A 27039-nucleotide genomic window follows, 5' to 3' on the forward strand; every position below is an offset into this window, starting at 1 on the left:
CCTCCATTCATGGTGTCACAAATGGCAAGATTTCCTTCTTTTTTTATGGCTCAGTAATACTCTGCTGTAGAGATTTATCATATTTTCTTTATCCAACCATCCGTCAACAGACAGATTGCTTTCGTGTCTTGAAATAATACTGTAATAATCATGGGAATGTTAAGATCTCTTCAAGACACTGGTTTCATTCCACTGGATCTACATTCAGAAGTGGGATTGCAGGATCATATGGTAGTTCTATTTTTAGTTTTTTAAGGAACCTTCATGATGTTTTCGATAATAGATGCACAAATTTAATTTACAACCAACAGTGTTCAAGGGCTCTCTTTTATCCACATGCTTGGCAAAACTTGTTCTCTATTGACTTTTTGAAAATAGCCATCCTAACATTTGTGAGGTGCTTTTGATTTGTATTTCCATGATGATTGTTCATGATGTTTATTTTTTCAAATACCTATTAACCATTTGTGTGTCTTTGGAAAAATGTCTGTTCAGGTCCTGAGCCCATTTATTTCGGGTTGTTTGGTTTTTTGGTATTAAATTGTCTGAGTTCCTTATATTTTGGATCTAAATCTCTTAATTGGATATGTAGTTTCCAAGTAAATTTTTTTTTTTGGCCTCACTGTGCGTTATGTGGTATCTTAGTTACTCCAACCAGGGATTGAACTGAAGCCCCCTTCAGTGGAAGCGTGGAGTCGTAACCACAGAACTACCAGGGCAGTCCCTATTCTCTTTTTCATAGGTTGCCTTTTCACTCTGTTGATTGTTTCCTTTGCCATGAAACTATTTTGTTTGATGCAATCCCATTTATCTGTTTTTGCTTTTGTTGCCTCTGATTTTGGTGGCAAATCCAAAAAAATCAGTTGCCCAAAACAATGTCAAAAACCTTTTTTTCTGTTTTCTTCTAGTAATTTTATGATTTCAAGTTCTAGGTTTAAGACTAATTCATTTTGAATTACTCTTTCATATGGTATGAGATAAAGATTCTTTTCATTCTTATGCATGTGGATTTATAGTTCCCTCTATACTGCTTATGGAAATACTGTTCTTTCCCCATTGTGTATTCATGGCACTCTTATCAAGGATCACCTGACCATAAGTGTATGATTTTCTTTCTGGGCTCTGTACTCTGTTCTGTTGATCTATATGTCTGTCTTTAGGTAAATACTCTACTCTTTTAATTACTGTAGTTTTATAATATAATTGGAAACCAAGAAGTATGACGCTTTCACCTTCTTCTTTTTAAGATTGCTTTGGCTATTTGGGGTCTTTTGTGGTTCCATATGAATTTAGGATTGTTCTTATATTTTTGTAAGAATGCCATTGTGATTTTGATAGGGATTGCATTGAAGTAGGTTACTTAGGGTGCTGTGGACATTTTAATCATAATATTAATTCTCCTAATCCATGAACACAGTATGTCTTTCTTTAATTTTCTTCATCACTGTTTTATAATTTTCGGTGTGCAAGGCTTTTCACCTCTTTGGTTAAGTTTATTCTAAGTACTTTATTTTCTATGTTCCTAACAATGGGATTGTTTTCTTAATATCTTTTTCCTGAGAAATGCAACTGTTTTTTGTATATTGATTTGGGGGGTGGGGGTGCATGCTGTCTGGCTTGAGAGATCTTAGATCCCAGACCAAGGTCAAACCCATGCCCCCTGCAGTGGAAGTCCTTGTTTATTGATTTTTGTATCCTGCATCTTTATAGGTTTTTTCATGGAGTCTTTGGGGGTTTTTTACATGTATGATTATGCCATCTGAAAACAGTCAATAGTACTTCTTACTTTCAGTTTGGATGCATTTTGTTTCTTGTCTAATTGCTTTGGAGAGAACTTATATTGCTGTGTTTGGTAGAAGCGGTGAGAGTGGGTTAGAGGGAAAGCTTTCAGGTTTTCACCATTAGTTATGATGTTAACTGAGGGCTTGTCATATGACTTTAATTGTGTTTAGGTGAATTTCTTCCCTTTTTTTTCTTTTTCACAATTTTAATCATGAATGGGTGTTGAACTTTGTGAAATGCTTTTTCTGTATCCATTGTGTTGATTGTTGTCATTTTCTTTTATTTCATTAGTGTGATGTAGCACATTGACTGATTTGCCTGTGTTGAATCATGCTTGCATCCCAGGGATGACTCCAACATGGTCATGGTGTATAATCCTTTTAATGTGCTGTTTGTTTTGTTTTGTTTGTTTTTATTGTTTAAATTTTATTTATTTATTTTGGTTGTACCAGTTCTTAGTTGCAGCAGGCGGGCTCCTTTGTTGTGGCATTCATGTGGTATCTAGTTGCCTGACCAGGGATCATGTGGGATCTAGTTCCCTGACCAGGATCCCATGTCCCCTGCATTGGGAGACAGATTTTTAACCACTGCGCCACCAGGGAAGTCCCTGTGTGCTATTAAATTCAGTTTGATAGTGTAGTATTGAGGATTTTTCACCTGTGTTCATCAGCGATATCGGCCTGTGCTTTTTCTTGTATTTTTATCTGCCTTTGGTATCAGGGTGGTGCTACCCTCATAAAACGAGTTTGGAAGTGTTCCCACTTACTCTATTTTTTGTAAAACTTTTAAAAAGATAGCTGTTAACTTATTTGAGTGGTAGAAATAACTAATAAAGTCATCTGTTTTGGCCGTGTATTTGTTTTTATATTCCTGATTCATTCTCCTTAATTGTTATTGGTTCCTTTCTATTTCTTAAATTTGAATAACACCAATTTAGTTTCAGTAACATACAAATACTGTTCTGTGCTTTTCAGTTCTTCCCCTTATATATATATATTTTTTTTTATTGATTGATTGATTGCTATGTTGGGTCTTCGTTTCTGTGCTAGGGCTTTCTCCAGTTGTGGCAAGTGGGGGCCACTCTTCATCGCGGTGTGCGGGCCTCTCACTATCGTGGCCTTCCTTGTTGCGGAGCACAGGCTCCAGACACGCAGGCTCAGTAGTTGTGGCTCATGGACCTAGTTGCTCCGCGGCATGTGGTATCTTCCCAGACCAGGGCTCGAACCTGTGTCCCCTGCATTAGCAGGCGGATTCTCAACCACTGCGCCACCAGGGAAGCCCCCCCCCCCCCTTATATTTTTATTGTTACAGATTATATCTCTAAACACCATGGGATCATTAAAATAGATTTAAGATTGTTGCCTTTTAAATCACAAGGGAGCTGCATACCAAAAGTACCTTGAGACTAACTTTCACATTTTCCTGTAGAGAGCTCTACCAGTGTTTTCTACTTCTTCATGTTGTTTTAAATTACTTGCTAATGTCCTTTTCATTTCAGCTTGTAGGCTGCCCCTTTAGCAGTCCTTGTAGGGCAAGTCTAATAACAAATTCCCTTAACTTTTTCTTATCTGGAAATTTCTTCATTCTTGAAGTATTATTTGCCATACATAGAACTTCTTGGTTGATGGTTTTTTCCTTTGGCACTTTATATCTGTCATTCTCCTGCTTTCCTGATTTTCTGATTGATTGTAAATCTTATTGAAGAGCACTTCTCTGTGACAAATTGCTTCATCCTTTATGCTTTCACAGTTTTGTCTTTGGCTTTGAACAGTTTGACTGCAATGTGTCTGCGTGGCTCTCTTGAAGGTTTTCCAGTTTAGAGTTTGTTGCCCATATCCTATCAGATTTGGGACATGTTCGGCCATTATTTCTTCAAATATTCTTTCTGTCTCTGTTTCCTTCTGGAACTTTTCATGTTACTATATTGGTTCACTTAATGGTGTATCACACATCCCTTAGTTTTTTCACTTTTCTTTGTTTTTTTTCTGCTCCTCATACTAGATTATTTCAGTTGTTCAATACTGTATTGTTTGCCTGCTCAAATCTGCTGTTGAACACCTCTATAGAGTTTTTTATTTCAGTTATTTATTTTTTGTACTCAGAATTTCCATTTGTCTTGCTATGATTTCTTTTTTAAAAATATTGTCAGTGTATTCATACATGTTTCTGTCGTGCTTTATAGTTCTTGCATTGTATTTTAAGAGTGTTTTAAGATATTCATCTACAGAGTCTGGCTTCCTAAGGGACAGTGTCTGTCAATTAATTGTTTTGTTAAGTTTTTTTTTTTTAATTTATTTTTATTTATTTATTTTTGGCTGTGTTGGGTCTTCGTTTCTGTGCGAGGGCTTTCTCTAGTTGAGGCAAGCGGGGGCCACTCTTCATCGCGGTGTGTGGGCCTCTCACTATTGTGGCCTCTCTTGTTGTGGAGCACAGGCTCCAGACGCGCAGGCTCAGTAGTTGTGGCTCACGGGCCTAGTTGCTCCGCAGCATGTGGGATCTTCCCAGACCAGGGCTCGAACCCGTGTCCCCTGCATTAGCAGGCAGATTCTCAACCACTGCACCACCAGGGAAGCCCTAATTGTTTGTTTTGAATTGGCCATACTTTCCTGTTTCTTTATATGCTTTGTGATTTTTGTTATTGTTGTTGTTGGAAACTGTATATTTGAATATTATAATGTGGTAATGCTGGAAATCAGATTCATCCCCTCCTTGATTATTGGAGGATTAGATTGGGTTCTGCCAGTGTTTTGACTGAATACAGAACAAATCTGTTTTGCAGATTGGATCTGTGTTAGCACAATTCTGTAACATTTTGCCCAAATCTTTATAATTCTGCTTTAGCATTCACTTCTGATTGTACTGAGACTGTATATTAGCCTGAAGGTGAAAGCTTAGTGTGAAATTATGTAACTTTTAGTATGTATCCTATCCTGTATGTGATTTTTCTGTATTTTTCAGTGTTTTTTACTGGTTTTCAATATCCTAATTTCCTCCTCCTAAAAATCTCTTGTCTAGTTTTTGCTCCTTTGCCTCATTTTTATTTTACGTCTCAACTATAATCTTTGCTTCTAATGGCTGTGGGTTTTTCTTTCACCTTAGAATGTTTTTGACCAGCACCTGCCATTTTCTGCCATGAGTGAGTTCTGAGGAAACAGAAATAAATGTTGTTCTTTTAAGACCCTTGGATAGAGTAGAACACAGTAGTGTGCAAATAAGGTTTGTTTTGCTCTATCCAGAAAAGGGGATCAGGATCTTACATTGGGAACATGGCTGCCATCTTTAAGCTCTCCAGCACGCAGGGCAGGTGGTGGGGCAACACCAGAAACTTTATCACTTTCAAGTTGTTATTTTCTTGATTGAGTGATTATTTGAAGTAAACCTTTATTTTCCAGAATTCTGTCAGCTTTTGCTTGTTTTTTGATGTTTCCGTGGAGATGGGTACTTGGAGTTGGCTATGTTGCAGTTTTGTGTCTATTATTTTTTTCTTTCTTTTTTAAAATACCTTTAATTTTATTGGAGTATAGTTGATTTACAGTGTTGTCTTAGTGTACAGCAAAATGATTCAGTTATACATACACATATTAATTCTTTTTAAAATTCTTTTCTCATATTGGTCATTCTAACATTTTTTCTTGAGTACTGTTTTCTAATTTCAGAATTCATTTTCATTTAAGAAGTTTGTTTTATCCTATTTTGTAAAATATGATTAAAGTATTTAAGTAGCCCTAACTTGGCTTCCTAGTTCTTAGATTTTTGTTTAGTTGGTGGTGGTGGTGGTGTGGGGGTTTTTTGTTTGTTTTGTTTCGTTTTTAAGCAACTCAATCAATTCCAAGTAAAATTTGATGATATGATTTTGTGTAGGACAATCAGGAAATATTTCACTAACTAGGCTACCTTTAATTAAATACTGAAAGTCTAAATCATTGTGTAGGTATATAAGAAGGGTCAGTATATGTAAAAGTTCTGTGCACAAGTCTTCTTAACCTCTTAGACAATATGAAGGAGGTCACTGTTACTGGAGCTGAGTAAATGGAATTTCTAGAGATGATGTAAGAGAGATAACAAACAGTATGTCTCGTTATGTAGGATGTTATAAGTCCTTGTAAGGCTTTGGATTTTATTCTTTAAGTCAGTGATTCATAACTGGAGGTGAGATTGGCAGAGTTGTTACTGGCCTCTGGTAGTTGAGGTGAATGCCACTAAATATCTACAATTCACAGAGCTGCTTCCTTATACCCTGACTTAAGTGAAATAGGAAGTCATTGTAGGGTTTAGAATACAGGTGTGATATGTTTGACTTAACCTTTCAAGAGGCTGCTTTTATCATTAAATAAGTATCAGGAATTTGGGCAGTAACTCATTTTTATAGTGAGGTTGAGCAATGCACTCTCAAACACCTTTGAAAATTTGTTACAAGTATTCAGTCATCTTTGCAGAAAATTGTGAAGAAAGCCACCATACGTGTGGAACTTCTTAGATACTATTTTGGAGGTTTTTAATGCCCATCTCTGTTTTTTATAAGTCAGAGGACTCTTAAAGCCTCGGAAATACTGTGGGCTTATTATGTTTGGGCAAATCTAAGTGAACTGAGGTCAAACCAGAAATCTGTGATATACTTTAATAGAGCCATTTATTATTTCTTTTTCTCCTCTTCTTCCTCCTTAATCGCTTATTAATACTTCTGTGAAACAGTGTTGGTGAATGAAACCTCATACAACTTTCTAGGGTAATGAAGAGAGGAACAGGAGAACTGGATTTTTGACATTTGGATAACTAATTTGGACTATAAAATGGAAAGCATACAAGTACATTCACATACCACAGTATTTATACTCTTTAATTTTGTTTTTCCTAATACGAAATTTTTGTTGACACAAAAGTTACTAATGATTTTCCAGAAAACAATCCAAAGGAAAGTGGTTTCTTAAGGATTATGGTTGGTGTTGGCAGAATTTTTGAATTTTTGCTCTTAAATTTTTAAGTAGAATTAGTAGGCAAGTAACATTGTTTGGAAAAATATTTGAAAGTGAGTTATAAATTGATCATCTTGGGTTTGTTTTAGTTACGCTTTGTCTTGTTCCACAAGATAAAAAAAAAATGCACAGGAAAATGAATATGGACAGTAAGATAATGAAAGTAAAAGAATGAGAATTTGGAAAATTAAAGGTAGAAAAGTTAAAGTGAGACCAAGAGGGAGCTTAATACATAGAACTTAAAATCCTTCAGATTTGCACCACAAATTTATTTCAGAGCTTTATCCCCTAGCAAGGAGACAGAAATATGGTATTTATTCATCAAAATGCTCACTTAGTCACCATTTAACATCAAACATGTGTTAGGCTCTGTTCCAGTGTCAGTGACTCTCATTAACAAAGACTGAAAGAATTCGATTAGGTCAAAAATTAATGATATCACTATTCAGTGAAATGGAAAAAGCAAAGTTCAGTTTATTACTTGTAATAGTAAGGGAAAGCTATAACAGTAGAGCACATTCTCTGAGCAAAACAGACAGTGTGGTTTTAAGCATAAGCAGTTTTGCATAGGTGTCAGTGGGTTGACATTATTTGTAGATCCAGGTTATTCAGGTGAGACTGGGTTACTACTACTTTTCAAATAGATGATATTATACAATATAATGTTCTCGTTGTCCTCAAACGTCTATCAGAGTCATTGGGATTGCTTATTAAAATGCAGATTGCTGGGCCTCTCTCCCCGAGTTTCTGAATTAGTAAGCATGGAGTGGGCCCAAGAATTTGTATTTCTAAGAAGTTCCCAAGTTCTTAGGTAATGCTACTAGTCTGACAGCTGTCAGGTTTAGCTTCATCTATATTGAATTTCCACAAGTTGTTTGCCGCAAAGCACTGTTCATTGAAAACAATTCTGTGGAAAACCACAAAAGGTGTACAGCTTACTGCATGGCATCTTGTATCGTATCTGTTGGGGTATTTCTATATTGTTCCAAGAGAGGTTTGAAAGGTGTCCTGCAGATATACACATATTTTATTCATCTATGTTTGCTCTTTGCAAAGACTCTGAGAAGTCAGTTATTAAGAAATTTTAACTCAGTCATTTCCAGCTTATTTAGGTATAATGTGAGGTTTTACTCCAAGAAAAGTAACTTACATAAATATCTATTCTGTGTTGCTAACTACCTGCTAATGGTAGATTACCTTGTAGTTTTACCATTAATTTATCTCCTCTGTTAAAGGTAAACCAGTGTTGGAATAATTTATTGTTGTTTTTATTCATGAGAACAACTCATTAAATAGAAAATGTTTTTATTTCAGAACTGTTCGTCAGTTGGCACAGGAGCAGTTTTTTTTAATGTGCACCAGATGTTGCATGGGACACAGGCCTCTGCTTTTCTTCATTACTCTGCTCTTTACCATTTTGGGGGTGAGTCATTTTTTAATGAACTTATCAGTATGATTCATTCTTAAATGAGGAAAATTCAGGAAACTGGGATTTTAGATTTTATTTAAAAATTAGGTTATGTTTAATAAATAAAATAATGAATCTTTCCCATTATTTTCTTTACTGTTCATAGATTGTTTCTATTTGTTTTTTATAAATCCTTAAGGGAAAAGTACACCACCTTCTTTGAAAAATAGAAATCAGAGATCTTATTCTTTTTAATGTCATTGTATAAGGTATTGCCACATTGTATAAGGTAATTTACCAGTTCTCTGAGATTTTAAAAAAATTAATATGGGGCTTCCCTGGTGGCATAGTGGTTAAGAACCCGCCTGCCAATGCAGGGGACATGGGTTCAAGCCCTGGTCCGGGAAGATCCTACATGCCAGGGAGCAGCTAAGCCCATGCACCACAACTACTGAGCCTGCGCTCTAGAGCCCGCGAGCCACAACTACTGAGCCCATGTGCCATAACTGCTGAGCCAATGTGCCACAACTACTGAAGCTCGTGCACCCAGAGGCCATGCTCCACAACAAGAGAAGCCACCTCAGTGAGAAGTCTGCACCCTGCAACAAAGAGTAGACCCTGCTCACTGCAACTAGAGAAAGCCCATGCACAGCAATGAAGACCCAACGCAGCCAAAAATAAATAAAAAAATTTTTTTAATTAATATGAATTTGAGCATGGACTTGTGGATTCATATTGTTTCAATTATTCTTTTTCAGAGCACAGCAAGACAGAGAGGTACACGTTCAGGTGACTATTTCACTCTTCTACGGCACCTTCTTAATTATGCTTTCAGCAGTAATGTTAATATACCCAATGCTGAAGTTCTTCTCAACAATGAAATTGATTGGCTCAAAAGAATTAGGGTAAGTTTTATAATATTCCATTTATTACCTCATTATTAAATTATTTTTCTTATTAAAAGGGGGTTTATTGTTTTGAGTATTTATGTTAAGCTGGACAAAAAAAACCCTGGGAGGTAATAGAACAAACAAAATATATACTTTTCATTGGTGAACTAATAACTCATGATTCATAGAAAGAAGGTACAACTAGGTTTGTATAAATGCCTTACTTTATAGTTGGGACTTAGAATGCTGATGTTCACTTCCCTCCAATTTGGTATTTTTAAACTTTTTTGCAAATTGTAATCATATTTAATAAGGATTCTATAAAACTTTTAAAATAAGTATCCGATAGGTTAGTATTTACATTTCATGATTTGCTTTTTATATATACAGAGTTCCATGAGAATACATTTCTGAAATGTGTAGTTTTTGGCCTTTAGATTAGCATTCTCCTAAAACCTACTTCTGGAATTTCTCAACCTTGGCACCATTAATGTTTTGGACCAGGTATTCTTCTTTTGAGGAACTGTGCTATGTCTTACAGGATGTTGAGCAGTACTCTCAGCTTCTGATCAGTAGACTGTGCTTTAATAATTCCACTCTCTTCCAAGTTGTGAAAACCAGAAATATCTCAAGAGACAATGCATGTCCTCTTGGGCAAAATTGCTCTCATTTAATGTTTGAGATAGAGTTCTATAGAAGAAATAAGAAACTACTGGAATGAAAAGGTTTGGCAACATTGTATCTGAGTCATCACTCTCCTCCAGCTCTGTTTTGTTCTGATCTTTTTTGTCCTCCTTTTCTGTAAGTCAGGCCTATAATATTTTTCCTTCGACAGGATAATGTTAAAAACACAGGTGAAACAGGTGTTGAAGAGGCGATCTTGGAAGGCCACCTTGGGGTCACAAAAGAGTTGCTGGCCTTTCAAACGCCTGAGAAAAAATATCATGTTGGTTGTGAGAAAGGAGGTGCTAATCTCATTAAAGTAAGTCCTAAGTTTTAGTACTAACTAGTTATCATGAACTTTTGAATGCCTATTAGCAAATCTATCTGATTAAGTTCTATACTATTTCGTCTTTAAGATATCTTGGTCTTTTTCTTAATTATTTGTCTCATAAAAACCTTTATCTCTGTGAAAGTTGCAGTAAATTTTAAGTAAATGTGTACCTCCCTTTATTCAAGAGTTTGTTTAATTAATCAAAGTTCAGGGAAGAAAGTTCAGATGAAATGTTTCAGAAAGTTAACAAGCAGCATTATGCTATTTAGTAAATCTGAATTTTTATTTGATCAAACTTTAAAGTGAAAACTATCTTACAAGACTGTTTATTTTTTACATATATTTGTTAAGTGAATTTCTTCAAGTGTGTCTTACAGTTCAAGGAAAAGAATATCATTTGATGTCTTTTATTTTTATTTAAAATGCATTAATTTCAGTTCATATTTGATTAGAGGAGTAGATTTATTTGGAATATATTTTTTCTTAAATAATAGCTTTTAAAAATATCTTAATATTCAGAAAATTGAGTATGTTTATTAATTACGGTCAGTAGTTTTTTGAAATATAATTTTATTTTATTTGAAAATCCAAAATTGTATTTGAGATAATGAGATATTTAAGTGTATCAAACAAATAATTAGAAGACTATTTCCTTCCAAGGGACATTTTTTCCTAAAGTAAATATTACTGCTAACAATATGTGATCTGTTTTTTTCAACTCTTTAGGAATTAATTGATGATTTCATCTTTCCTGCCTCCAAAGTTTACCTGCATTGTATGAGAAGTGGAGAACTACCAGCTGACCAGGCTATCCCAGTGTGTAGTTCACCAGCTACCATCAATGCTGGGTTTGAACTACTTGTAGCATTAGCTGTTGGCTGTGTAACGAATCTCAAACAGATAGTAGACTGTTTGACTGAAATGTATTACATAGGCACAGCAATAACTAGTAAGTATTTTAACTTGGAAAGCTGTTTCTGTTAGTAATATTTGTGTTTAATATTTCTGTGTTTAATATGTTAGTAATATTTCTGTGTTTAAAATTTCTGTGTTTTTTCTTTAGGAAAACGTTTAACTTGTGTTTGTTTTTAGCAACTAGTGTAATGATTTTTATAATCATATATAATTGAGACCATTATGACCACAGAACCTCTATACAGAAAAATTTCCAAATGTACATTTAAATGTCTTCCTGTAGATGATTCAGGTAACTTGGCAAAATGCTTTATTTCATCATATATGAAATAAAATCCAAATTCCAGGGTAATAAGCCAGATTTGATGCTACAGACTTTTATACTTAAAACTTAAAATGCGTGACATGCATTGGAAGGAATTTCAGCATCTCACTTAGAGGTTCCTTAATGATACTTTGATCTGACTTTTACAAAAGTTGTAGTTTTGAAGATCAGAATGTGAGAAGATAACATTTTCGTGCATTTTATTTTTTTCTTAATTAATGCCAACATCAGTCCCATGAAGTAGGAAGCTGTCTTTAGATCTTGTAAGAACTGAAACTCAAAAGGGAGGAGTGTAAGTAAAAGTAACAGAAAATAAGATCATAAAATCTAATTAATTTGAAGAGAAAACCAAGGCATGGCAATGTAATGTACAGTATCCAATACTAATTCTTTAAGAACATCTGAAATTATCTTTCTTATGCTGTCTTATAGAGTGTAAAGTTTTCAATCACATTTTAGGAGTTTCTAGCTGAACTTATTTATTTGTAGTGTGGAATCTACATAAAGAGAGGAGATTTTTGAGAACTTTTTTTTTTTAAAATAACTTATTTAGGTTAAGAATTTCATGGTTATATTATTCACATATAAAAGAAGATATATGCTAAACATACTAACTTCCTACCCAATCCTGGTTCAGAGATTGTCTGCATATGCAAGTTGTACCTATGGATAGCTCTTTGCTTAGTTTTTTTCCTAACGTAAAAGGGAATATGCTGCACACACGGTTCTTCATATTGTTTTATTTGTTTTACATTTAGTAATATATCTATCACCATAATAAAGATCTATGTAATTCAGTTATTGGCTGTATAATTTGCAGTTCAGTATACTTTATGTAATCCATCTCCAAGTTAGTGATTAATGTTTAGGATATTTTTGGTTACATGATAGGTGGCAAGGCTTATAAAGTGATTTACAGTTCTCACAGACCTTTCAGATATACTGTCTCATTGGCTCCTGAAAATATTATAAAACTGGGTATAGGCAAAGTAGTGTTTACTCTTACTGTGTTACGAGGAAGGAAACATATTGATGCAAAAGTTAAAGTTTTTGTGATGTGGAACTGTGGCTTGAACCTTAAGTGATCTTAAATCACTTTATCACTAATTAGTTTATAACTTAATATATAAAATAGGTAATTTAAACTAAAAATTTTAAATTTATATATATGTATAAAGTCACATGGTTTTTTGTTGTTTTAAATAACTTTATTGAGATATAATTTACATACAAAAAGTTCACTTTTTTGTATGTAAGCATACAACTTCAGTGGTTTTTAGTCTACTTCCAGAGTTTTGCATCCATCACTTAATTTAATTTCAGAACATTTTCATTATCCCCAAAAGAATTTTTGTGCCCTTTACCAATCACCCTGGTCTTCTTCCGCTACCTGTCCCTCCCACCTCAGCCTTACGCAGTACTAGTTTTTTTTCCCTATAAATTAGCTTATTCTGGATATTCCATATAAGCAGAGTCATAAAATATGTAGTCGTTCATGACTCCCTTCTTTCACTTAGCATAATGTTTTCAGTGTTCATCCATGTTGTAGTATATGTCAGAATTGTATTCCTGTTCTTTTTTTGTTGCTGAATAATAGTACGTTGTGTAGATATATACTACGTTTAATTTATCCATTTATCACCTGATGAACATGTGGGGTTTTTTTTTTTAAATCCACCTTTTTTACTATTATGAAGAATGCTGCTATGAACATCCATGTGCATGTTTCGTGTAGATACATTTTTTCATTTCTTTTGAATAGATATATTGGAGTAAAATTGCTGAATCATATGGTAACTACATGGAGAACTGCCAAACTTTTTTGCATGTTGCATGTCTCATCTTCATTTTACATACCCCACCAGCATGTTGGAGAATCCCAGTGCTTTTTGTTGTCTGTTTTTATTATTTTTTTAATTTTTAAAATTATTCTGGTGGGTGTGAAATTGTAATGTTTTTATTTAAAGTTTTGATCACAGTGTATTGAAAGTACTTAAAGCAAAGACAATGGTTACCCCAAGAAATTTAATAATACCATCTTATATGTCTCTCTAAGAAGACTATCATAAAAGCAACTCAGTACTTCTATATTAAAGATCTGTGTAGTGGCATATATAATTAAAATAATGTACTCTCTTAGTGTACTCTCTTTCAATGTGCTGATTTTAGTTTGTCAGTAGAACAGAGCTGTCAGTGGGCAGAATCATTATTTTCACGTTATGAGGATCTTTTTTTCTTCTCTTAGCTTGTGAAACACTTACTGAGTGGGAATATCTACCACCTGTTGGACCCCGCCCACCAAAAGGATTTGTGGGACTTAAAAATGCTGGTGCTACTTGTTATATGAATTCTGTGATCCAGCAGCTATACATGATTCCTTCCATTAGGAACAGTATTCTTGCAATCGAAGGCACAGGTAGTGATATAGATGATGATATGTTTGGTGATGAGAAGCAGGACAGTGAGGTAAGTTTTAAGTATAAATTCTTTTTTTGTGTGTTGTAAGATATTCATATCAGATACTGTTTTTCTGTCTTAGAATACTGTACTTCTCATAGGGTTTTTTTGAAGTACATTTGATGATAGAACAAAAATCTCTGAGCTACTGTCTCTGGCACATTATAGTACTCATTATCTAATAGATTTTAAACTTCAAGTTGATAATCTTTGTCACACGTTTTCTGTTTTTTAAAAGCAGCAGTTAATGTAGTCATGTCTTGTGGGACATGGTAAGTATAATTTGGTGTTTATAAAGTGATAAATATCTTCATTTAAAGTAATGAAATTATGTTTTCATGCTTTAACTATTCAAAGTAATGATTCCATTTAATTGATTCCACGTCTTGTATCATTTACCATTTTTATAATCTGTGCTTATTCTTGGGATACTTTAAATATTTTCCTCAGGTAATGTTTTTTTCTGGTAAGGAAACAAAATTTGTTTGCTACTTTAAATAATGCTACATAGTGTTATTAATAGTATTAGGTAACAAGAGTAGATAATCAGGCTCCCTATCAAGAGTATCCAGTGCAGAACAAAGCAACAGAAAAGCTGGGTTTCAGTGGGAGGTCAGAGTACATGTAATTAAAATGTAGCTCTTAAGTACATAAATACAGAGGACTTTTGGTTACGTTTATACAGAAACTGGTTTTTTAAAATCTTTCACTTTTTCATTCACATAAATTTCTAGGAATTAATTGAAAAGACAGAATATTCAAAATGTGAATGCTTTTCCCTTCATTCCTATGTTTCTTTCCTTCTCTCGCCAAGACTAGATTGGCTCTAGAATAGTGGTCCATCACTTAGAGATATTCTGAAACATAAACCTAACTTTACTCTTCTCAGATCTGATTAATCACACCATCCAGGCATTAGGGTCTGGGTAGGTTTACTTTTTCTTAGAATCACCATATGGGGTGCACACACCAATACGTGATTAACAACCACTGTTTGAAAGAAAATTGGAATTTTAAATACCTAGTTCTGTAACCCATGTTACTACTAGGATGCTAAGTTAAACATGGACATGAGGGACTTCCCAGGTGGTCCAGTGGTAAAAGAAGCTGCCTTGAAATGCACGGGACACAGGTTCGATCCCTGGTCAGGGAACTAAGATCCCACATGCCGCATGGCACCTAAGCCCACGTGCCCTGGAGGCTGCACGCCACAACTAGAGAAGAGAAAACCCACATGTCACAACTAGAGAGAAGCCCAAGCACCACAACAAAGAGCCCGCATGCCACAACGAAAGATCCCACATTGCACAACTAAGATCCTACATGGCCATAAATAAATAATCAATTAGTCTTTTAAAAAATATACATTTTTTATACAATATATATACAAAATATATATACAAAATATATAATTTTTTATACAATATATTCCGAAAAAGAAAGTAAGGCAGAAAAAAATACTAGAATTTCAAACTGTGCATCTACCTTTGCTGCTTGATCCATGTGCTTTATGTTGTCTCACCACGATAGTGCAATTATCTGCCTGTTTACTAGTTTCTTTTCCTGGACTGTGAGCTTTTCAAGGGCAGGAACTGGGTATTTACTTTCCTACCATAAGCTGCAGATGCAGAGCAAAGAATATAAAAAGATACTCACTTTTCTGTAAAACAACTAAATTCTTCATGAGAATTTAGAGTGATTAAGACCTTTAGAGCTCTGTCTATGCTTCTGTTTCTACCAAAGGTACTCTTAATTTCTATACTTACTGAATATTAATAATTCACATCATGTCACATAATTTACCTCATATAATCTGTGAAGAATGTGTTATCTCACAAGAAAAAACTGAATCCTAGAAAGGCTAAGTAACTTATTTCCCCAAAGCTTTTGTATAAAGCACTCACTTGTCTCCAGTCTAGTCTACTCAACTAAACCTTTGTTTCTTACACTATCTCCAAAAAATATTACAGTTTTTAATGCTTTTTTAAATGGTAACCCTCCTGTGAATTTGTGGGTGTAAGCACTAATATTACAAAATGAATGTTAAGTGCTTTAGATATTTGGAGTATAAAATAATACAAATCATTTTTCATTTATTTGTATTTGTCTCAACTTATTTCACTCTACCTTTAAAGTTAGATTAGATTATCAATGATATTTTTTTCACCTTCAGAGTAATGTTGATCCCCGAGATGATGTATTTGGATACCCTCATCAGTTTGAAGACAAACCAGCATTAAGTAAAACAGAAGATAGGAAAGAGTACAATATTGGTGTTTTGAGACACCTTCAGATCATCTTTGGTCATTTAGCTGCTTCCCGGCTGCAATACTATGTGCCCAGAGGATTTTGGAAACAGTTCAGGTAAATTATGGGTGAATGATGATTTCAGTTTTATAAAAATCTCAGTATACTGAGTCAGGGTGGGGGTTATTTTGTTTGCATTTTTGTTTGTTTGTCTGCAGTTACCAATAAAGAAGCTAGGTACTTTGCCCTGGAAAACGTCCCACAGTCTGGATTTTCCTAATTGCATTCTGGAGTTGTTTTTCAGTATTTTCTTTGTCTCTGTCCCTGTATTTTTTAGGTTGGCAGGTCATATGGTCTGTCACACCTACTCAACTCTACTGTTACAACAAGAAAACAACCATAAACAATACATAAATGAATAAGGTGTGGCTCTGTTACAATAAAGCTCTGTTTATGGACACTGCAATTTGAAATTCATATTGTTTTCACTTGTCATGAAATACTATTTTGATTTTTTTTCCAGTCATTTAGTATATATAAAACCATTCTTAGCTCTGGGATGCTATGTCGGCAATGGACTGGACTTGACTCATGGGCTATACTTTTCTTAACCATGATTAAGAGGCTTGAGCAGATTCAAGTATGTTATTCCCCATTTGCAGTGGGCAATACTGTTTCATAGATGGTGATTTTATTCCCTTCGGGAAGATATAAAATGTGTATCTTTCTGTTTGTGATATGAAAGAGCCACTCAGTCATCATAAATAGAAGTGTCCCTCATCAATTAGATAACTAACCTTAACATACATATCTACATGAAAACTAGGATAGATACTGTTTTATTTTTCCTTTTATGTTTAAAAAGTAATCATACAGTTTCTTAGCATCCTACTCAAGTGACCAATAAAGTTTGTTCTATTTTTATATTTTAAAAGTTCAGTTACATTTTGATGTCATTTCTTTTTTTTCACAAATTTTATCGAGACCTGTCTTGTGTCATGCCCACTACAGCTGTAACTACACAGCTCTAGTTACTGTGTAGAACAAGGCTGCAGTCTTTTATAGGAGTTTAGAATTATGTCAGCAGAGTAACTCCTAAGTAAATTTGAGGTGGGCAAGCAAAGGGATCATCTGACTTCTGGGTCACCCTCTGTTTCAGTCAGGGTAGTACCCTTTTTATATGTATTAGGATATCACTTAGATTTCTTTTGAAACTCACAAATTTTTAGTATGGTGACCCCCATTATCTTTCAATATAACTTTATGTGTTCTACAAATTAAACTCTCAACCTTGGTCATAAGAGTGATTTGTGTTTATAACATTTTCTACCAGATATGTACCTTTCCTCTTTCAGTTCTGTCACCTAAGAAATACCTCTCTCTTTTCTCCACCTGTTACTGTACTGATTTTTTTCATACCTTTATCCTGACTCAAGATTTTCTTTTGTATTCTAGTCAACATTTATGTTCTTGTTCTTCCAGATTACTATACTATGAGCTTTTATCTTAAAATCTTTCACTCAATTATTTGTATGTGTGCATGTATATATAATTATAATTAGATAGCAAAACTGTATACATGAATGTATCTGTATCTACATATTTCTACCTATAGATATAGCTAGATATATAGGTGTGTATAGTTTTCCTCGTAATACAAAATTACAATGTTTGTATTTGAATGTTCTAAATCCTAATGTGTACTTAAATATATGTTTATGATTTTTGTCTAAACACTTATTCCCTCCATACAATGGTGGAAAGCTCACAGCACTTTTGTACTACCTATAATCATTAAGAGACACACAGTGTGCTCTTAATGTGTTTTTTCTTTTTGGCAAAGTTTATATAAAATTCACCATTGTAACCATTTAAAAGTATACAGTTCAGTGACACATATTACATTCAGAATGTTTGTATGATCACTAGTACCATCATCCCACTGTCTTCTTCCAGAATATTCTCACCATCCAGAAAGAAACTCCCATGCCTATTAAAGAGTCATTCCCTGTCTCCCCTTCTTGCAACCAAAAAAAATAGCATTCTGGGTACGAATTTGCCTGTTTTGAGTATTTTAAATAAATTCAATCACACAGTATGGTATATGGGGTATAGTTTCTTTAAGCATATATTTAAGGTGCATCCATGTTGTAGCATGTATCAGAACTTTGTTTCATGGCTGATTGATAATCCATTGTTTATGACTACTCCATATTTTTGGTGATGCACTCATCAATTGATCTTTGGATAGTTTCCCTCTTTTAGCTATTGTTAATAGTACAGTACTTCCATGAACAGTCATACTGTGTAAGTTTTTGTGTGTACTTAATTTTTTAAATTTCTTTTTTTTTTTAGGAATTCCTTTATTTTTATTTTTTATTTATTTATTTTATTTTTAACTGTGTTGGGTCCTCATTTCTGTGCGAGGGCTTCCTCTAGTTGCGGCAAGCGGGGGCCACTCCTCATCGCGGTGCATGGGCCTCTCACCGTCGCGGCCTCTCCTGTTGCGGAGCACAGGCTCCAGACGTGCGGGCTCAGCAGTTGTGGTTCACGGGCTTAGTTGCTCCGCGGCATATGGGATCCTCCCAGACCAGGGCTTGAACCCGTGTCCCCTGCATTGGCAGGCAGACTCTCAACCACTGCGCCACCAGGGAAGCCCCTAAATTTCTTTTAATATCTAGCAGTGCAGTTGTTGGATCATATGGCGGTTATGCGTTTAACCTTTTGCGGAATCACCAAACTCGTCCACATCCCTTATACCAGTTTATTTTCCCACCAGCAGAGTATGAGGGTTACAGGTTTTCAGCATGCATGCCAATATATGTGGGGGTTTTGTGTTGTTTAGGTTTTGGTTTTTTGGTGTATGTTGTTTTGTTGTTTTTGTTTTTTTTTTTTTAAATTATAGCCTTTCAAGTGGGTATGAAGTGGTATATCATTGTGGTTTTAATTTGTGTTTCCCTAATGACTAATAATGTTGAGCATCCTGTCATATGTCTATTGGGCTTTGACAATTTGTATATTTTGTTGAGGAACATGTGTATTCAAGTATACATTGTCTTTTTGTTGTTGTTTTATAACAGTTCTTTCTATAGTCATCATACTAAGTTTTTTTTTTTTTTTAATTTATTTATTTATTTATTTATGGCTGTGTTGGGTCTTCGTTTCTGTGCGAGGGCTTTCTCCAGTTGCGGCAAGCGGGGGCCACTCCTCATCGCAGTGCGCGGGCCTCTCACCATCGCGGCCTCTCCCGCTGCGGAGCACAGGCTCCAGACGCGCAGGCTCAGCAGTTGTGGCTCACGGGCCCAGCCGCTCCGCGGCATGTGGGATCCTCCCAGACCAGGGCCCGAACCGATGTCCCCCGCATTGGCAGGCAGACTCCCAACCACTGCGCCACCAGGGAAGCCCTAAGTTTTTAATATAAATGATTTACAAATATTTTTTCCCATCTTGTCTTTTCACTTTAAATTTTGATGAAATTGTTTTTACCTGTTTTTTCTTTTACTCCAGTTTACTAATTGTTTTGCTGTGGTAAAATGTATGAAACAAAAATTTTACCATTTCAGATGTTTTCAAGTTTATAGTTCAGTGGCACTAGGTATGTACATTCATATTGTGTGTACCGCCATCCATCTTAAGAACTTTTTTCATCTTCCTAAGTTGAAATTCTGTATGCATTAATAATAACCTTCCATACTGATGTTTAGGTGTTGATTTTTAAATCTCTCAACTTCACTGAATTTGCCAAATTCTAGCAGATTTTGGTTGAATCTTTAGGATTTCTCATTTGGATGCCTTTATTTCTTACTCTTGCCTAGTTGGTCTGACTAGAACTTGTAGTGCTGTATTGATAAAAGTGAAGAAAACAGGCATCCTTGCCCTTATTCCTGATCTTGGAGGGTAGGTTTGAGTCTTTCATCATTACACCTTTACTAAATGGACCAAATACCTAAACATGAGATAAGCTGTAAGACTTTTAAAAGAAAAAGTGAGGGAAGCCTCATGACACTGGATTTGGCTGTGGTTTCTTGGGCTGACACTAAAGTCATAGTGGCACGGCCAAAAAAAAAAAAAAGGTTAAAGGATGAGAGCATTCAGTGCTGACCAGGATGCAAAGAATATGGGTCACCTATTGCTGATGTGAATGTAAAGCAATAAAATAGGTGATTCTCCAATTATCTCAAAGTAAAATTAATTTTTAAAAAATATAAAATGGTAGAAAAAAGTAAACTATAATCACTAATACAAAGAAAGTTAAAAGAACAAATTCATGTAACTTCAGAAAAGAGTATCTTGATTGGGTTACTGTGAAGCTTTAAAAAGTTGGTTTTAAGGAAATAGGGGTCCAGAACGGTTTGACTATTAGTAGCATTGTGAAATTTGGTGGGGAAATTGAGTTACGGTTTAGTATCTTGATAGTGGTGGTTGTTACACAACTGCCTGTGATTTATAAAGATCACATAGTGTGCTCCAAAAAGATTGAATGTTACTCTATGTAAATTTAAAATTAATTTTTTAAATTAGTAGCTAATGTTTTAAATTGTAAAAGCACACCACACACAAAAGAAAATAAACCTCCTTAGCAGGTTTAAAATTTTGCCTTGTCTTTTGCTAAAAATGAATGTATTTCTATTCTCTTATGTATATTATTCTGTAAATATTAAATTAGATGTTGTTTTTGATCTTCCAGCATGACTTTGCTTTTACAGCAGTGGTTCTCATCTTGTGTACACAATTGGAATTTTGTTTTCTCTGGCTCGGTTGGCTTAAGTTTTAAGTCCATTCAAATTACAGAAAATACATTCACTCTAGAACAGAGCAAATGTTTCTCTTTTCATTTGGAAAAATCACTTTAGTTAGGAATAAATGGCTGTGAACATTGCAATATAGCCTCCAAAATTTAAGCAGAATTAAATAACAAAGTAGTCGTTATAACATCTATATAAGACTGTTTTCCTTCTCATGTTAATGCTCTCTTTACTTGAATTCAAAATACGTGACTCTACTGCTTCATAAAGGAAGCACCATTCTGAGTGCCTGGCACTGTAGTACCAGTTTTACTATGAGCTTCACTTCCATTACTGTAGCCACCCAATACATAGCATGCATTGATTTACTTCTGCTTCCTGTGTAAATGGATAAAGCCTCAACTTACATTTCTAATGTCATTGTCATTTTTGTTGTTTAGAAAAATAAAATACAGATATTCTGGGGGTGGAGACTACAATTTGTTTTGTTCCGTTTTTTCTCTTAGGCTTTGGGGTGAACCTGTTAATCTTCGTGAACAACACGATGCCTTAGAGTTTTTTAATTCTTTGGTGGATAGTTTAGATGAAGCTTTAAAAGCTTTAGGACATCCAGCTGTGCTAAGTCAAGTCTTGGGAGGTTCCTTTGCTGATCAGAAGATTTGCCAAGGCTGCCCACATAGGTAAGTACTAGTTGACATTTTTAATATGTACTTTGTATGGGTCTTTCTTTTTTTAATAGTATAAATAAAATTTTTACCAATACATATGTATGAAAGCAGAGTACCAAATATTACATTCTTATGTTATACCCCACTGTTTTGTGGGTTGTTTTTTTTTCAGTAGCATTTAGTTCTTGTTACTCTCAGTATCTCATTATTTTTCTCTTACATTCTTATATTTTGTCATATCTGAGGAAATAAAATGGCAATTTTTCCTTAAATCTACATAAAGATATTTACCTGGCTGTTATAATGAAAACAATAATTGAAATGTCTACAATACAGTAACTTTAGGGAATTCCCTGGTAGTTCAGTGGTTAAGACTCATCACTTCCACTGCAGGGGGCACGGGTTTGATCCCTGATTGGAGAATTAAGATGCTGTAAGCTGGGCAGAGCGGCAAAGAAAAAAAAAAATCCTCGTGAATGAAACCTGGCATATAGTAAGCACTAATTAAATGTTAGTTATCTTTAGCACGCTTCCCTGGGTGTTTGGAGTTTAGTTAGTTACCCAACACCTTTTAAAAATATATATAAATAAATAAACAAGCAAACAAACAGCAACTTTAGAAGATAACTGGTAGGTCTGGAATTTTCTATAGAGATTTAAAATTACCATTGATTCTTATCATTCGTGAGATGCGTTAGGTATGTTTGCACATCAGATCATTAGCAAGAGTTGACAAGACATTATTCTGTGTTTTGGAGCAAATTAGAAGAGATTGATTTACTATGGGTTCCTAATGAAAATAATTAAAGAATTCTTGGTTATTAGTAGTTCAGAAGGTTTAACGATGGACACTCATATCATGCCTATTGTGTGGGACTTCTTGTTACACATTCATATAACACAGAAAGGAAATTCTTTCTCACCCAAATAATCAAAATAAGATAGTATTTTCTAAAAGCTACTCTAGGGACTTCCCTGGTGGCACAGTGGTTAAGAATCCGCCAGCCATTGCAGGGGCACAGGTTCGATCCCTGGTCTGGGAAGATCCCACATGCCGTGGAGAAACTAAACCCATGTGCCACAACTGCTGAGCCTGCTCTAGAGCCGGCGTGCCACAGCTATTGAAGCCCAAGCGCCTAGAGCCCATGCTCCACAACAAGAGAAGCCACCACAATGAGATGCCCACGCACCACAATGAAGAGAGTAGCCTCTACTCGCCGCAACTAGAGAAAGCCCATGCACAGCAACAAAGACGCAGTGCAGCCAAAAGTTAATTAATTAATTAAAATAAAATAAAAGCCACTCTGTTATTCTGTAAACATTAGTTTGGTGTAAGTGGATAAAGCAGATTTTTTTGAAATTAGGGAAATGAGTTGAGGAAAGGTAATATTCACATAAATGAGAAACTCTTACCATGTTACAGTGCCATTAGTTTGGAAGATGGGGAGTCATTGATTCACCTAGCTTGGCCAACTTTGTATTCTTATGAAAGATATTTTACATTAGATGAACAATGAAAATCCAGCTCTTTGTCATGTGTTCTTATCAGTCCTCAGTTTTTTTAGTCAGAGTTACTTGTGAATTCTTTTGCTCTGCCAAATGGAAGTGTCTTGTGCAAATGAAGTACACATTCCAACAAAATTAGTCTTACTAGACATTTTAGGAGTATGTAAGAGTCTCAAGTCTTTCTAGTATTATAGAACATTGTTTTTTTAGGGTGTCCCAAATTGCAAGAGAAACTGTTAATCTCAGTTTATCTCCTAAGACCTTTTTCTCCTCTGTGGACAGGTTTCTATCACAGTAGAAACATGTGTAATAAGCCATTTATAAATACTTCTGTGTTTTGTCTTTCTGAATTACAAGTTTCTAAATATGAAGGACTGTCTAAAACATAATATCCCCTATGCTCTACACATGGTGGGCACTCTTTTTTTTTTGACTGTGCCATGCGGCTTGTGGGATCTTAATTCCCTGACCAGGATTGAACCCGGGCCTGCGGCAGCGAAAACACGGATTCCTAACCACTGGACTGCCAGGGGATTCCCAGGTACTCTTGATATATTGGTTGGATCAGTGGATTTAATGGTTGATAATGTTTTCTGAGTTTAATAATGTGTCATCAGAAATTCCTGAAAGCCCCTTTTGTAGAGAATCATCAGAATGTGGGTTGCTCACTCCATCCCACATCACTTACTCTTTTTACAAATTTTTTTATGACTCTGTAGAACTGAATACTAGAGACATGCAAGTATGTTGGATAGTTGAACTTGTGCATTAGGCGAGAACTTGGCATCTAAGTGCCAAAATATTAGTTGCTATTTGTATTACACATGTGGAGGAACATTTAAAAATTCAGCTCATAAATAGCCTTTTTTCTAAACTTGATGAATGTTTACCTTTACCTTGCCATGAATTACTGCTACTTAAATAACAAAGGTAGCTGTGTGAAAGAATATAAAGAACTTAAGCAGTGAGGCCAGACAAGCCTGGCTTCACATCACACTCTGTGTAGTAAACTGGGCCATATTAATCTCTTTGTCACCTCTTTCACCATCACCCACGCCCCCACTACAGTTTCTGTATCTATAAAAGAGGGACAGATAACATATCTCTAGGAGGTTTTTTTTTGAAGGTGAAGGTAAGCAATACTGTGTTTAAAGAGTCTGATGCATCGCCCAGTACAAAGTAAATGACCAGGGAAAGACAACTGTTAACTTACGAATAACACTGTGACTAATGCATTTGACATGGTACAGTAAATACTGCAAATGTGTTTTTTGTCAAGTTCACAACTTAACGACAGTGTTTAGAAACCTAAGGAATAAATCCTTTTAATGTTTCTTAAATAATGTCTTTAGATACGAGTGTGAAGAATCTTTTACAACTCTGAATGTAGATATTAGAAATCACCAAAACCTTCTTGATTCTTTGGAACAGTATATCAAAGGAGATTTATTGGAAGGTGCAAATGCATATCGTTGTGAAAAATGTGATAAAAAGGTATGTATTGTTTGTTTTTTAGTAAATATGATTGCATTTAACATAGCTGGAAGACATCAAAATTGTTTTCAATCTCAGATTTTACCTCTGCTTTGCTACAGTGGCAGTCAAGATGATAACTGATTAAAAGATTTGTCAAGGAAACAGTATTGAAAGAAACTAATAATAATAATAAATTAGGAAAAGTCCTTTTAATTGGGTGGTTAATTTTAGAAGTCACAATAACTTAACATCACTTTTTCTTGTAGTTTAAAAGTTGCACAGTTACTTTCCATTTCTGCCCTGAAACACATTGCCATTGAATTTTTCAAACCTGAAGAATTGCTAACAGAAAATATTTTTCCCCTTTCATACTCAAGCTTATTCTTCAACTTTAGAACACTGTGCTAATTTTATTTGGTTACAGCAGATTTTCAGAACTACTTGCAGTTTTAAAGATGAGATCTGATTTTTAGATACCACCAACTAATTTTATTTGTGGCCACTTAAACAGTTTGTGAGATGGAACTATAACATGTCTTTGAAAATACATATGCTATGATAAATAGTAAATATTTTTCTGGGCCCACCATACCCTCTCATCTTGAAGTTATTACCTGAACTGCTTTGATTTTAAACACCATTTAGATTGTGGCATCTAAAGCCATACCTATAGCTCTGACACAGTTTCTGCTGGAGTGGTTTCTTCTTATACAACTTGCCACTCTTAATCCATGTATTTTAAACTAGAAACCTTGGTAGCGCTTTTTCAGAAGGTAGTATGGATTAAATGCAGCATGTAGCATGTTATCTGTCACTAAGTGCTATATATATTAGCATATTATTACAGTATTTCTTCAGTTTGCTTACAGCAGATTTTATTCATTTAACATAAAAGTAAAGGTCAGAAAAGTAACATGATCAGTTAGCAGTGGGAGTGTGGAACCAGTTAGTTATTAGTTTTTATATCACTAATTTTTATAATTTGCAACAGATGAGTGATTACATATTTTTAGGCTTGGTATAAGTATTTAGAAAAAGTCAGTAGTGATGAATGATCTTGATTATGTTATCATTTATCTGTTTGTAAATACATTTAGAGGATCATAAAGTTTTAAATTGTATTATTAAAATTCTTTTGTTTTATTTGGGTTATAGAAGAACATTCACTTATTATTTACCATTTATTGTAGGTTGATACAGTAAAGCGGTTGCTAATTAAAAAATTGCCTCCTGTTCTTGCTATTCAATTGAAACGATTTGACTATGACTGGGAAAGAGAATGTGCAATTAAATTCAATGATTATTTTGAATTTCCACGAGAGCTGGACATGGAACCTTACACAGTATCAGGTGTTGCAAAGCTGGAAGGAGATGATGTAAACCCAGAGATTCAGTTGATACAACAGAATGAGCAGTCTGAATGTGAGACAGCAGGTAGCACAAAATACAGACTTGGGGGGGTGCTTGTACACAGTGGTCAAGCAAGTGGTGGACATTATTACTCCTACATCATTCAGAGGAATGGTAAAGATGGTGAGAGAAATCGCTGGTATAAATTTGATGATGGAGATGTAACAGAGTGTAAAATGGATGATGATGAAGAAATGAAAAATCAGTGTTTTGGTGGAGAGTACATGGGAGAAGTATTTGATCATATGATGAAGCGCATATCATACAGGAGGCAGAAAAGGTGGTGGAATGCTTATATACTCTTTTATGAGCGAATGGACACAATAGACCAAGATGATGAAATGATAAGATATATATCAGAGCTAACTATCACAAAACCCTATCAGATTATGTCACCAGCCATTGAGAGAAGTGTGTGGAAACAAAATGTGCAGTTCATGCACAACCGAATGCAGTACAGTTTAGAATATTTTCAGTTTGTGAAAAAACTGCTTACGTGTAACAGCGTTTACTTAAGCCCTGCTCCAGGTAAGTGTCTGGAATTTAACTTAGAAGTTTATCAAGTATCAATATGTATTTAGTGCTTTACTTCAGTATTCTTTTACCTTCTTTTTTTTCATAAAATTATTTAGACTCATTTTGTTTTAAATGTGTCAGCATATTCAGTGCCAGTTATTTTAAAGTCATGTATTTAATATACCCATACCTTTGAATAGTCAGTATCTAGAAACATAGAAGAGCTGTTAACTTAATGGGAGTTTTCACTAAGCATTAGTTTGAAACATGGATTGGTTAAGTACTAAGGTAAGTGCTGAAGATTACTTTTTGGCTAAGAATTTTTTTAAACATGGAGCTTTTGTTTAAACACATTTAAACAAAAGTGTGTTTGACTGTTCATGTGCTTTTTATTTAAGGACAAGATCACTTGTTGCCTGAAGCAGAAGAAATCACTATGATTAGTATTCAGCTTGCAGCTAGATTCCTCTTTACCACTGGATTTCACACCAAGAAAATAGTTCGTGGCCCTGCCAGTGATTGGTACATGGCTTTGAATTTTATTTACTTTGTACTTAGAGTTCGTATGGTTCATTATTATGTTGCTTTATTTTCCCCTAACTGTGGGAATCTTACTTCAAATTTTAAATATAGGATAAAAATCTTGGTAGTAATGTTGAGAGAAATTGTATTTAAAATGCTTAATTTTAATGTGCCTTTTATTATTCAACGTTTGGCTCCTGTTTCT

General features: G+C 34.8%; 1 protein-coding gene across 4 annotated transcripts in view; it reads left to right on the forward strand.

Moving 5' to 3' along the window:
• LOC137757680 (ubiquitin carboxyl-terminal hydrolase 9X-like) overlaps window positions 1-27039 on the forward strand; it is a 145547-nt gene that overhangs the window by 105968 nt on the left and 12540 nt on the right. For all 4 annotated transcript variants that reach the window (XM_068534289.1, XM_068534290.1, XM_068534291.1 and 1 more), the window contains 10 exons: window positions 8070-8178; window positions 8922-9068; window positions 9889-10035; window positions 10774-10996; window positions 13533-13753; window positions 15918-16108; window positions 21243-21416; window positions 24263-24404; window positions 25577-26324; window positions 26711-26834. In XM_068534289.1, the coding sequence (XP_068390390.1) occupies window positions 8070-8178; window positions 8922-9068; window positions 9889-10035; window positions 10774-10996; window positions 13533-13753; window positions 15918-16108; window positions 21243-21416; window positions 24263-24404; window positions 25577-26324; window positions 26711-26834 (2226 nt within the window). The remainder of the gene's footprint in view (window positions 1-8069; window positions 8179-8921; window positions 9069-9888; window positions 10036-10773; window positions 10997-13532; window positions 13754-15917; window positions 16109-21242; window positions 21417-24262; window positions 24405-25576; window positions 26325-26710; window positions 26835-27039) is intronic.

The sequence above is a fragment of the Eschrichtius robustus genome (genome assembly GCF_028021215.1).
Source record: "Eschrichtius robustus isolate mEscRob2 chromosome Y unlocalized genomic scaffold, mEscRob2.pri SUPER_Y_unloc_3, whole genome shotgun sequence".
NCBI classification, from domain to species: Eukaryota; Metazoa; Chordata; class Mammalia; order Artiodactyla; family Eschrichtiidae; genus Eschrichtius; species Eschrichtius robustus.